Here is a 13388-nt window from a genome sequence, read left to right as displayed (position 1 = left end):
CACTTCCTGAGACACTTACTACTTGCATATAAAATGCCCCGGGAAGAGGACTAGGGTGGCACGTGGAGACCAGACAGTACACAAGCAGAACCTCTGCTTCCAGACCCACCAGGATCGCTCTCACATGCCTCCTGAGTCCTTACGGAGAGAGGTGCCAATGCAGCGCCTAGAGGACATTGTAGAGGTATCCAGAAAGGGAAGAATACACAGCAAAGTCTTCATCTTTCTCCCATTTTGCCCACAGACACCTGCTGATTGGGCTCATTGGAAAGAAAAGGACCAGACAGGTGCCCAGATGGGATGCTTCAGGATGCTTCTGTTTTCCATGGTCCTGAAGCAGTGGTGCCTAACATTTCCTGAAAGGGTGGAGGGAACCCTTCTAACCCAGCTAATTTTCTACCTGGTACTTATTTTTAATCCCTTTTGATTAGGAAATTGTACCAGTCAGATCAAAATCATGTATATTCCTTGGTGCCATCAGGAATTGGAGTTGTTTTAAATAAAATTTGAAGTAATCAGAATGAATTAACGGAGAGCTTGAACAAATTTCTTCCATATTAACTTGATATTTTGGAAACATCTTCACTGTATCTTTCCTGAGAATCGCAGAGTATGATTTATACATCATTATCATCCTAAACAAATAGGCTTAGAAGACTTTAGAGCTGAAGTGGTTTCAGAATCCTTTATATCAGGATTTCCAAACCATTTTTCCCATGAAAACTTAGACTTCTAATAATACATGGGTTCTATCTTCCGATACATTGGAAAAGAGCAAGCATCATGGTCCTGTGAGTTAAGCCACCTCATCTGTATCTTGCATTGAAGTACCTGGAAATGAGTCACGTCTCCACTTCTGACCCAGCTTCCTGCCAGTGTACACCCTAGGAGGCAGAAGATTATGGCTTGTGTGCTTGAACCTTTGTCACTCACCTGGGAAACTCTGATGAAGTCCATCATTTACAAACTTAGTCTGCCTCAAACCTCGCTGTTGCAAGTATTTGGGGAGTAAACCAGGGCCCAGCTCTCTCTCTCTCTCTCTCTCTCTCTCTCTCTCTCTTCTCTCTTTCTCTTTCTTTCTCCTTTTCCCCTTTGACTTTCAAATACATAAATGAATAAATCTTTAAACAACTAGTCTTTTCCACAGGTGATGTTTATTTCCACTTGGCAGACTATCAGTTTGCCAAGAATTCATTAGAAAATACTGATCTATGTGTCTTATCTTGCTAATGGCATCAATCTTCATGAAAACAGTAGTTAAACACTCTGAGAATGACAAGCCTTGATGTGATGTAAGTTGTGCAGAAATAAGTGAAGACCAATCCCATGGGAATGAGCAAAGACTATTGATTACAAACCGCTCAAGCAAGTGACCTAGCCACCTACACCTCAAAAACAGGCAGAAGAGTGGGGGAAGGTTATAGTAGAAAAAGAGAGATGCTTCAAGAGGGAGAAAAACTGGGAATCACAAGACATGGGTGTCACATGTGTTTGGTGAGGAAGTATGTGTTCTATGGTTGGACGTATGTGGGAAACAGGATTAAAATTAAGGGATCGGTCAGTTTTAAATCATGTCTTGGTTGTTTGAGTAAATACTTATGAGGATTTTTTTTTTTTTGCTGTGTTCTTTTTGTGCTGGAGATCATGGTCTGATTTCCAGGAGGCATTTCAAAACGTTTTTGGAAATAAGGAATTCAAAGATAAGCTTATGGTGGTGTCAAAAATTGAAATACTTTTGAAGATGCTTCATAGTGTGCATTTTTAATGAACTTTTTGAAGATCCCTCATAGAAAACGAAATGATAGGTCGTAGGCTGGCTTTCGTGGCTGGTTGTTGTAGACAACGGGCTTTTTCCTGAGCTGATGGCCACAGTCATGGGCCAAGGCACTATTTTTATTCATGACCTGGTCATTGTACACTGATAGGTCAGTCTTCAACTGAGAAAAAGGAGGAGCCCAGATATTGCCATAGGAGGTAAAGCATGCTGGCCACATTCATAGGCCTTTTGGCTGATACAATCAATAAATCTTTGGAAAGATTGAAGACTTTGGGCCCTGGGAACTTTGTCAAATCCATCTCAAGGAAACGGTCTTTGGACTTGAGCATTTTGCGCTAACATAGATCCACCTGGCATCTCAAATAAAGTCACAGGAAAGAAAAAATTGCTTCCCCTTCCCTTCTCATCTCTTCTTTCTTTTCCTCTCCTGTGTTCCCCTCTTTGCCTCTCTTATTTCCTTCAAGTTTGCTCAGAAGATCTCACAGTCATTTTTTTCCCCAAGCATAAGCAGGGAAAAAAATAATGCTCTTTCTTGAGAAGACAAAGTTATTTTATTTGAAAAAGAGTCATTCAGCAGAAATGTGTCCCACAGTAACAGTAAAGGAAAGGAAATAACCAAGCATGCCTGCATGTCAAGGACACACTGAGAAAGTATCCTATGACTCAGGTAGAAAATATACACTGTAAAATACGCCTTGCTTGTTTACCAGTGGAAATACTACCTGTAAGTGGCTATAGAATATGTGCTGTCTTATTGCCTGTGGCGCTGCCTGCCTGCAGTCCAACGTTATTATTCTCCAGCAGTTGAGTGTTGGAGGGGCAGTGGTTTGTCTTATTGGGGGTCAGTGTGGAACACCATCATCCCAATGCCTACCTCACACCTGGGTTTGTTTCTATAACTTTTCCACCTTTATATAGTTCTGAACGGAAACCTAGGAAGTTGTATCCTAAGCACCACTTTGAAACCGTCAAGTAGGGGAGAAGTGAGGGGGAGGAGGATGGTGGCGACATTATGGAGGTCACGCCTCTGCACGATGCTTCTTCTTTCCTCAGAGTGCTGTTCTGCCTGGCTTTCTGTTCTGTTCTCAGAGCCCACCTGTAAAGGATGCAGAATGCCATTATCCTCTCTTTTCAAACATGGAAACTGAAACAAATGATTGACGGTAATCAAAGTTATCCAGTGGGGGGTGGGTCATAGAGTTACAAAGGAAGCAAGAGATCATCTCAGCTAAACTTCTCACTCCACAAGTGAAGCGACAGGGGACCACGAGATCCCCTAACTGGGAAACAGAGAGAGAATGTGGCTTCTGAGAAGGAAAATACATGGATTGAATGTTCACATTTTCTAAAATTGTCCAGTTTTAAAACTCTGGCCTGCATATTTCTTGGCTTTTTTTTTTTTTTAAGATTTATTTATTTTTAGTGCCAAGTCAGATATACAGAGAGGAGGAAAGACAGAGAGGAAGATCTTGTGGCCAATGGTTCATTCCTCAAGTGGCCACAATGGTTGGAGCTGAACCAATCCAAAGACAGGAGTCAGGACCTTCTTCCAGGTCTCCCACATGGGTGCAGGGTCCCAAGGCTTTGGGCCGTCCTCATTTGCTTTTCCAGGCAACAAACAGGGAGCTGGATGGGAAGCGGGACCGCCAGGATTAGAACCGAATCCCATATGTATGGGATCTTGGTGCAGTCAAGGCGAGGACTTTAGCCACTGAGCTGTAGCGCCGGGCTCTGGCCTTCATATCTTTTATCTGTTTCCCTTTTTGCTAGCAAACAACTCACAGAGATCTTTTTAAATGATTAATTGAAACAGCTTTTTCTATGAAATTCATTATTTTTTGCAAATGGGCTTACATAACCAGAGAATACCTATTGCATCACGCAGAGCTGCACATTGCATACACTTAAGCTCTGAAGCAATGCATTTCTAAGGCATGTGGCTAAAATCTTGAATTGTCTGGCTGGAATTTCACTTGTACACTTTGGAAGCTGAATTCCCTAAATGAAGACCATTTAAAAAAAAGACTGAAAAACTCTTATTTCAGGTAACTTGTCTTTGATTGCCTAAGATAAAATTGAAGCAATTGATTCACCAAGCACCTTTCCTGACCTTTTCCTTTTTGCCTTACCAGTAATTATTCCCATATGATTCACACAGAAATGGAAATTTGGTAATTACTCACCTAATTTGATCAGGGTTGACAAGCAGCTAATTAATCCTGCCTACTCCTCATCCAGTTTAAGTATTAAATTAGTTGATTTAGCCTGAAGGAAACATGGATCAAAATGGCAGAGTAATTAGCTACATATGTCTTCTTGCCTTTATATTTGTATATATATTCTGTATGTAGTATATATGTAAATTTACTACAGATCACTAATTGCCATTACATTTTGTATGTATGTGTTATCTGTACATACACATATATTTGTGTCTATTTCTATAACTTACACATATACCAAAAAATAGTGGTAAAGTTAAAATTGTTTTTCTAAACAAGGTGTTTTTATTTCCTGTGGCCTAATTATTTTATTTCTCCAGCATTTTGTATTTATATGAATGGCTCCTTCGCCAAGGTACTCAAGGAAGAGACTCTCATTGAAATTTTCTGCTGGAGCCTCAAGGATATGTGTCTTGAGTGACCTTGGGACTTGCTTCTCAGGCCTCTGTCTTCTCGTCAGTGAAAAGGGGGTCCAAAGCGCCTGTCACTGCACCTGGCGTGTGAATGACACTTGACATTTGCCATCCCTGCCTAGTAATGATTTAGTCATCCTGACATTGTCCTTTTTGGTAGAGAAGAAATAAGTATTATCAGCTTTAGAGTAATTAAACCTTAAATACTTAACACAAATCAGTTAAATGAGACAGAAAAATCAATGTTATCAGGCATGTGAGCTGAGTCAATTACTGAAACCATTAAAGACTAAAACATCGCTGTGTTACAGTAAAGCCCACACTTTAATATAATCTATTATGAGGATATTAGAGCAAAGTGGCCAAGAACCCTGACCTGGACCTTAGGCATATGTGGCACCTCTACTCAGCTTATTTGGCACCTTAGGAATTTTAAATATATCTTCTTCCTGAGTCAGTTTCTTCAGTTATAAAATGCAAACAGTAGCACCTATCTCACAAAGATCAGATGGTTTAACATACAAAAAGGGCCTGCACAGAACAAGGGCTCGGTGAACTGAAGCAGCTGCGACCACGAGTCTAGGAATTGTCTTTGTTCCAGACAGTCTTGGTATCGTCTCGCAACTGCAACCCCTCACCTGGTTGAGTTGGCTCACAGTTTTGAACTTGAACCTTGTGCATGAAATGTCACACACTGAACCTGCATCTCCTGTCTCCCCAGGCATGGTAAACTTCAGTGAAGTGTCTGGATATCCGGTGCTGCAACATTGGAAGGTCCGGTCTGTGATGTACCACATCAAACTCAACCAAGTGGCCATCTCCCAGGGTGAGCTCTGAAGCAAGGCCTCCCACCCCATCTCTGCTCAGCCTGCAGTCCCAGTTAAATATGAACACAGGACCACTTAGATTTATCCTTAAGAGGCCCATGGCTGGAATTGGGTCCCTTCCTATTTTCAGACTGAACTTCAGGTTTTATCTTGGACTCTAGAAGAGACTGAAAAAGCAAGGCTGGAACCCAAGGAGGTATCATTTTTTTTCATGGGGTCACAGTGTAGGAGAGAAGATATACAAAAACAGACTTTTCACTATTGACAGAATACAACATTCTACATGTAAATAGCACAACTTAAAAACTCCAAATAATAAAAATAAGGGAAAGAGGGCAAATGAAGAGAGAAAGAAGTAGAAAACAGCTTACAATTTTAACAGCAATCAAATGACACAGAGAGATAGCGAAAAAGATATTTTAATGTGTATCTAGAAAAGTTTTGGGTAGTGAGCGCTAAGCCTACCTACAGCCTAGGGTCCGTAATAGGGAGAGAGCCCTGAGGCTAATGGGAAGGTTAGAGGACAAATAAAGGCTATGATGAAAAGTAAGATGTATACTCACAAGAGGACCACTTTTTGAATAGAGAAAAATGACACATTAAGGATATAAGATATAAATATCCCAGAAATTTACTTTATAAACACAAAGGAGTTGTTATTAATACTGATGGGGGCTAGAGGAGTGGCAACTCCTGGTGCAGAACACCTGGAAAGCATTAAGGTGTATTTTATTCCAGTCTGTTTGCAGACTTAGTGTACCCAACACAAGTACTGTGGCCAGACAGATTCACCAATCAGGTGTCCTCATTGCCCAATGACCAGAATCACGCACTGATCTCAAATGCTGTACATCTTGGTGCTCAACTTCTTCTGCTTGAGCTAGCTGTGCAAAGGAGAGCTGTGTAAGCCTGTCCAAACACAGAAGGGTTGTATTTGGAAAATGTACCACCTGCCATAGTTCCCCCAAGTGGGATCCTCTTAAAGAAAGTCACCAAATTCAACAAGATTTCCTGGCAGGGAAGAGGGAAGAGGTAGTCACGTTCTCCCATTTGTCATTTCTCACTTCTTTTCCTTTTGACTTTCTGAAATGACATACAAGCAGTGCATCCATTAACTTCCTTATCTAAGTTCTCTCATTGTTTTCCCATCACCCATTTTCATACCTGAAGGTGTATTTTGCACATATTTTGGCCACATTTCATGCCATGACCTTGTTCATCCACACACTCCCACACACGTGCAACAGAAGTTTCCTGAAGCTGTGAAATGTTCTCTGCTGGTGTTTGCATCTCTATTTTTATATTTTGCTATTTGTTCTTTTGTTTTCTGAACACTATTCTTAGAACTCACTAAACTGATTTAAAGTTGTGAACTGTGATTTGCACGAAAAATGACGTAAGGGGCAGAAAGTGAAGAGAGTGGAGATTCTGCAATGTTTTGCTTAACTTGCATAAAGAGAAGTCAACTGGCTTCAAAGATATCCACTTAGGGGCTGAAACATCAGATTTAGCTAAATGGGAACTGCACCTGATCATTCTAACCAGTACTTTAATACCACTTTGAGCCACACAGGTGTTTCCACAATTGGGGCTATGTCACTTGGGAATCCATGTCCCCATAGCATGAGTCCTCATTTCTACTCTCGGTTGATCTTTCTCCATAGCCCTCAACAATGCTCTCCACTCCCTGGATGGGGCTACATCGCGTGCTGATTTTGTGGCTCTGTTGGACCAGTTTGGCAATCATTACATCCAGGAAGCCATCTACGGCTTTGAGGAGTCCTGTTCCATCTGGTATCCAAACAAACAAGTCCAGCGGCGACTCTGGCTGGAATACGAAGACATCAGTAAAGGTGCGTGGCATACTCATCGGCCCACATCAAGTGCTGGCTGCCCAGTAACAATCCACAGAAGCAAGCTTGGAGTCGGAGAGAGAGAGAGAGCTGATTCATGTTTGTGCTAAATCTTCTCCATCATTGTTTAAAATTTCCAAGATTTAGTTGCATAAACCAAATCTCAGAATGAGGCTGTTGTGGAGGAGAGAGTCAGATCAGTAAGGCCACTATGCCGGGTACAGAGAGAGAGACCATTCTAAAGGATTTACCAGCCACCATCCGGTCTGCTGCCATAGTGAAGGTGAAATCTTAGAATGCTATAGGGAGCAGGAGAGGAGAGGCGTGTTTCAGTCTCTCCCTCTATTTTTACATCCTACTGCTGCCACAATACACTGCCTGGCAACCTCTCATATGTGTGGCCTGGTAAACCACTGCTCATATCACCTGACCTAACCTTAAGTTCATCTTTTTCCTACTCTGTTTGTGTTATGAGAGTCTCCAAAGCCCATGTGTTTGTAAATCTGACAGTCTTAATAAATTCCTGTTTCCTACCAGAAAAGCAAATTAGTATTCAGCCCAAATCAAAGAAACAGGAATTTCGAAAACTTCTAAATTCCCCTTCTGGAAGAGTGGAAATCCTGGCCAGTCTTGATCAGCCAAGACTTCCAAGTTGCCATTCACAACTTGCTCCCAAGCATACCCATTGCAGTGTGGCCAAGCTGTAAGTCTGTGTGTTGCTAAGGGACCAGTGAAGCATCAGCACCTTGAAACTCGAGATTCAATGATCAAGAATCCCTCTGAACTGGGGGCCTCCATTGCCAGCAGAGCTGGCACCATGGTTGTGCCCTGTGATTGAAATGTCTTGGATCTCTGAGCTCCATGGGCATTGCTCAAGAGGGAGCAGTGGCATGCTAGCCTGTCTTTGGGCTAGGCAATGTCTTCCTTAAGGAGCCAGGCGTCTGTGCCTAGACCATTGATGCTGTAGGAGTTTCCTCCCAGAGCCTTGAGTTCTCTGATCTCAGATCAAGCCACAGGCTTTCGATAGCCCTTTAAACTTCAGAGGCTTTGTGTTATTCTGATTTCACTTTTTTCCACAAAGCAGTGTTAATGCCAGGAAATTTTGATAAGATGTTTCCATGCTGGAGCTGGAGGACTGAGCCCAGAGGACCGAGTCCTCCTCTCTCTCTGCCAGTGGCTTAAAGAATGTGAGAGCCCAGTGTTCTGGAATTGAGGAATCTGGCTTTACTCAGAGCTTCTACACTCTGGTGTATCTTAAACATCTGGATCAACACTCTCCTATCTTAAACATCACAGTGTCACCGAGCCCAGGAGGAAAGTTACTCATGGCCTTGGAATTAGGGCATGTATCTCTTGATCCCAAGCCATGCTTGCCATTTTTGAGCTAGTCTCCCATAAGAGAAGCACTGAATTTATTTCAAGAAAGCATCAACTATATACTCCTTTGCTTATAATTAACCTTAAGCAGTGTTGAGGCCTTTTTATGTGTCCACTTTGTTTTTCAGGTATCTCTATTGCCATCACTCGGCCTTACCTCTGAATTATTGTAGTCTGCTCTTGAATTTAAATATATATTTTAAAAGCACTCATTATATTTGTTTCAAAAGCAGAGTGACAGCAGGGGCAGAGGCGAGAAGGGAGGGAGAAAGAGAGTGACAGAGAGTGTTGGAGTCCAGCTCCAGCTGAGTTAGGACCTCGAGAAGGGTGAGTGGATGAGGCACAAAGAGAGAGACAGACCACTAGGATTCCATGATCATTGTGGACAATGCAGGAAAGCTGTCCGCTTTATTTATACAGAAACAATCAAACTCTGGCTCAGGCTTTTTACGTCATGGTCAAGTGGGTGTTTCTAAGGATAATTCTGCAGTTTGCTTCACCTAAGGCAGGATGTTATCCATCCTGGTGCCGTGGTCAGGAAGTTCTCAATAGAAGGTACATATCAATCAGTAACACATTCCTACTACAATCCTCATTCTACAGCTTAGTCTTGAATCAGCTAAGGGAGGAAAGGCATCACAGAAGGCAGGATGCCTTCTAAAGATCAAAGAAGGAGGGAAAGAATAGATTCCCACTACACCTGGGGACAGAACACCCTTGATTAGTACATGGTCAACGGGAACAGAGACAGCAATAATAAAAGGCCCTTTGGCTAAAACAGTATCAGCAACATCAACTTCCAAGCTCACATTGGTACTAAACATTAACTCCACAGAGGCAGACAATGCCTAAATAAATTATAGAATTCTCAGCGGGGTGGTCCGGTGTCCATGCAGAGGGAGGTGGAGCTGCATTCAGGTGGTTGTAGAGACATCTACCGGGCCCTGCCACACAGCAGGAAATTCTTTGCGGCCCTGCCTGCAATGGAACAATACTCTTTACACCTTCCTGTCTTCCACATCCATCACACGGACCCCAGCAAGAGAGATAGAGAGAGAGAAAGAATAGATCTATCTATTGGTTTGCTCCCTGTATGCCCACAACAGCTGTGCTGGGCCTAGGTAGACTAAAAATAGAAACCTGGAATGCCTAGTCTCTCACATGGGTATCAGGGACCCAAATATCTGAGCCACCCTCTGCTGCTTTCCCAATTGCATTAGCAAGGAACTGGGCTGGAAACAGAACAGCTGGAATTTGAACTGGCAGTCCAATATAGGTACTGGCATCCAAGACGGCAGCTTAATTTTGTACTATGATATTGGCCCCATATTTAAAATCATTTTACCCTTCCTGGTCACCCTCCACATGAGCATGCTACTAAGAACTTTAAGTACAGAAGACAAAGGGAGATGTTATTCTTTGAGTATTTTAGCTGTCCAGCAACAATGGACTTAGTTCACTCTAATGAACGATGGTCAATAGCCAAAATTTATTAACAGCATCTGACTTTTAAAGACTGAGGGTCATGTAGGCAGGAAGGAGGGGCTGAAACAAGATGTGGTTTACATGCGGGCATGCAAAAGAGGAGGGAGGGAAGGGTCAATTGGTAACTAATATGTTCTTCTAACAGGCACTTCTGTCTGATCTGCAATCTAAACTTGAGGAGTAGGGAGAACCTGGTCTGTATATTTCCATATCAACTGCTCCCGGAATGTTCTTAACAGGATTTCAGCTAGCTATGGCTGTACGCTGGCAAGGCTACTCATTGTCCTCTTAGTCAATTGTCTTCCTACAAGTAGGCACCCTCAGAGGTATGGCACAGAGTGCAAGTCCGGACAAGAGGGACAGGTGGGTTGAAGGGGATATCCCTGCCATGACCTTTGCAGACTCAAGCATTGATGATGTGTTCTTGTCTGCTCTAATGCTCAAAATCTGCCAAATAAATTCATGTATCCATGTTACCTAACATCGCATTGGGATTGAATAAGAAAGGAATTTTATCAGAATGGAATGCAATGCGAAGAGCCCCAAACCTGGGGCTGGCCATATAGGGTCAGCAGGCAAATTTGCTTCACTCGGTGGCTTATTTGGAGTGCATCTATAAGGTTCTTAGTGGTCCCCAATCTCTGAGGGTTATGAACCCTAAGGAAATATCTCTCCAGGTGGGAAACACTCTCAGGTGAGTCGTCTGAGTGTGAGTATCCTCTTCTTTCTGCAAAATCACTATATTTGCCAGAGCAAACACTACACCTTGTCTGACACAGCCAAGCATATGGTGAACAACTAATACTGGGATGGTTGCTTGCCGCTGTTGCTGCTGGCAATGCTGGTAGGATGGTATTGGTGACAAAAATCTCTTCTGGTTCTGTGACTTCCATGTGGGTTTTCTTGCAGATGTATAGCACGCTTTGGCCGTGCCTGACAGGTGAAAATTCAGACAGGTGCTTTGGGACAGATTCTTATCAGGGAACCTCCCACGCGGCAGGCACCCATTTGTTGTAAGGCACCGTGCATTTGTTCAGACCAGGCTTTAGGTTCGTCTATCCCTCGAGAAGTCTGATGCAACCCCAGGCTGAACGTGCTTCCATTTCCAATTGTCTAACATTAGCCATAGTTTCTTGCTCTTTAATTTTTTTTTTAAATAAAGACTCCTAGAAAGAGAGCTTCCCAAGCTCTCCTGTACCCATATCTAAACCCCACTGCTTTTGTCTCCATGGCTAAGCAAGCGTCGTGGGCCTCCTACTCTTTTTTTTTTCTTAAGATTTATTCATTTTTATTGGAAAGGTAGATTTACAGAGAAAATGAGAGACAGAGAGAAAGATGTTCCATCTGCAGGCTCATGCTCCAAGTGGCCACGATGGCTGTAGCTGAGTCCTCGTTAGTATTTTTCTCTGCTGTCCACACCCACTAGGACAATGCTCAATAGTTGTCTCTTCCTTGTCCCTCATTTCTTGAGGGCTGTGTGAGTTTAGAGGTATCAGCTGTTATTAAAAACCATTGCAGTAGCTTCCTTGTGCTTCTCCTTTGCTCCCTTTTCCTGCCAACCTGCTCTGTTCTGTCATTCACCATCTGCTATCTTTTTAAAATGCAATTTAATCGCATCACTCCCCAGCTTGATGCCTTCACTAATCCCTCATTGCTTTCTCAGCACTAGTGGTGAGACTTGACTCCCTACAATAGTTTCCTATTTCTGTTGTAACAAATTATCACAAATTTGCTGGCTTAAAACTATGAAGATTGAATTTCTTACAGTTCTGGAATCCAAGAATCAAAAATTGCTTGCACTAGGCAAGAGTCAGGAGGGTTGGATCTTTCTAGAAACCCCTGCCCTTTCTGGCTGCAGAGGCTGGTTGCAGTCATCTGCTTGTTGTCTTTCTCCTGTCTTCAAAAAACATCACTACAACCCTGAGTCACATGGTCTTCCCTGTGACTCTGACCTTGACCCCTGCACCCCTTCTCGGAAGGATTCCTTTGATTACTCTGGACAAGACAATGCGAGAAAGCCTCCCCATCATGAAAGTAACAACTTAATCACATCTAAAGGACGTCTTGTATCTTCTGCAGGTAGATTTACAGGTCCTCAAGGTGAGGACTCCGCACACCCATCTTCCAACCTCTCCAGCTGCTGCATCACTGACCAGGGTCATTTACCACCCAGCCTTGTCATTTGTCCCACACAGGTGAGGACTGCAGAGACTTTGCCCTGGTCCCAGTCCAAAGCCTCAGGCATAATAGCATAGCAGCTAAAGTCTTCACCCTGAACACGCTAGGATCCCATATAGGCACCTGTTCTAATCCCGGCAGCTCCACTTCCCATCCAGCTCCCTGCTTGTGGCCTGGGAAAGCAGTCAAAGACAGCCCAAAGCTTTGGGACCCTGCACCTGCATGGGAGACCTAGAAGAGGTTCCTGGCTTCTGGCTTCATATTGGCTCAGCTCCAGCTGTTGTGGCCACTTGGGGAGTGAACCATCAGACAGAAGATCTTCCTCTCTGTCTTGCTTCCTCTCTGTATATTTGCCTTTTCAATAAAAAATAAATGAACCTTAAAAAAATAAAAACTGCCTGTTTTCTTGCTTTCCTGCTCTGTATGCCTGGCTCAGTGTCAGAGCTCAATTCTGGTTCCAGAATTCAGGTTGCCTGTGTTAGATGGAGCGCTGGGATCCTTGCGCCAAGGCATGCATCCTCCTGGCTAAGCTTGTCCTGCCATCTACCAGCATTCTACTGTCCCTTCCTTCCTGATCTGCAAGAGCTGCAGAAACATGACCACTTCCACAAAGCCTTCCTGCTGCAGCAACTCTGGCTGCAGGTGGAGTTCTGGAAGACGAAGCTCTATCAGCTTCTTCTGAGACTCCTTACACAGCTCTTGGCACATCCCCCCGTGCTGTGATCCCCAACATCGTTGTCCTCTATAACAATGTCCTTGATAGCGTATCATGTCTCTCTTTCTACCTTAGAAAGTTTATTTCTTTTAAGTAGTCAAAATTCACCAAGTGGGATACAATGGAACATGAATCTTCTTCCCTCTCTTGCTTCCCCAAAATCCCATCGCACTGCTCAGAGGCAATCAGACGCCGTTTTACGGGTAATTTTACAAATCATTTCATTGTCTACCCTTCCACAGATGTTCTCTTTCTAGTCATTTTGCAGTGAACAAAGCAAGTTGTAATACAACAAGTATGGTCTTTAAAAACAATCTCTTATCTTGTCTCTCAAAAGGTACTTTACATAAATCATAGAAACTAGAATTACAATGTAATTTTGTTTTGGTGCAAAAATGTTGAGATGTATATAGATATTTTTAAACACATGTTTTTAGTTAACTTTTTTGAAGAAGACTTCCTATCTACATTACTGTATTTTAATTTCTTTCTATGGCACATTTGGAAGTCCCCTTGTGCTTGTATATCTGTATGTATTTAA

General features: G+C 42.9%; 1 protein-coding gene across 3 annotated transcripts in view; it reads left to right on the top strand.

The window, feature by feature from the left end:
- The window catches only part of ASTN1 (astrotactin 1), a 295645-nt gene that overhangs the window by 216844 nt on the left and 65413 nt on the right, over nt 1-13388 (top strand). For all 3 annotated transcript variants that reach the window (XM_040984224.1, XM_040984223.1, XM_040984222.1), the window contains exons 15-16: nt 5134-5238; nt 6904-7092. In XM_040984224.1, the coding sequence (XP_040840158.1) occupies nt 5134-5238; nt 6904-7092 (294 nt within the window). The remainder of the gene's footprint in view (nt 1-5133; nt 5239-6903; nt 7093-13388) is intronic.

This window comes from Ochotona curzoniae, unplaced genomic scaffold, assembly GCF_017591425.1.
Source record: "Ochotona curzoniae isolate NIBS_2020 unplaced genomic scaffold, NIBS_Ocur_1.0 contig_4105, whole genome shotgun sequence".
Lineage (NCBI taxonomy): Eukaryota > Metazoa > Chordata > Mammalia > Lagomorpha > Ochotonidae > Ochotona > Ochotona curzoniae.
This window is presented reverse-complemented; position numbering and strand designations above follow the sequence as displayed.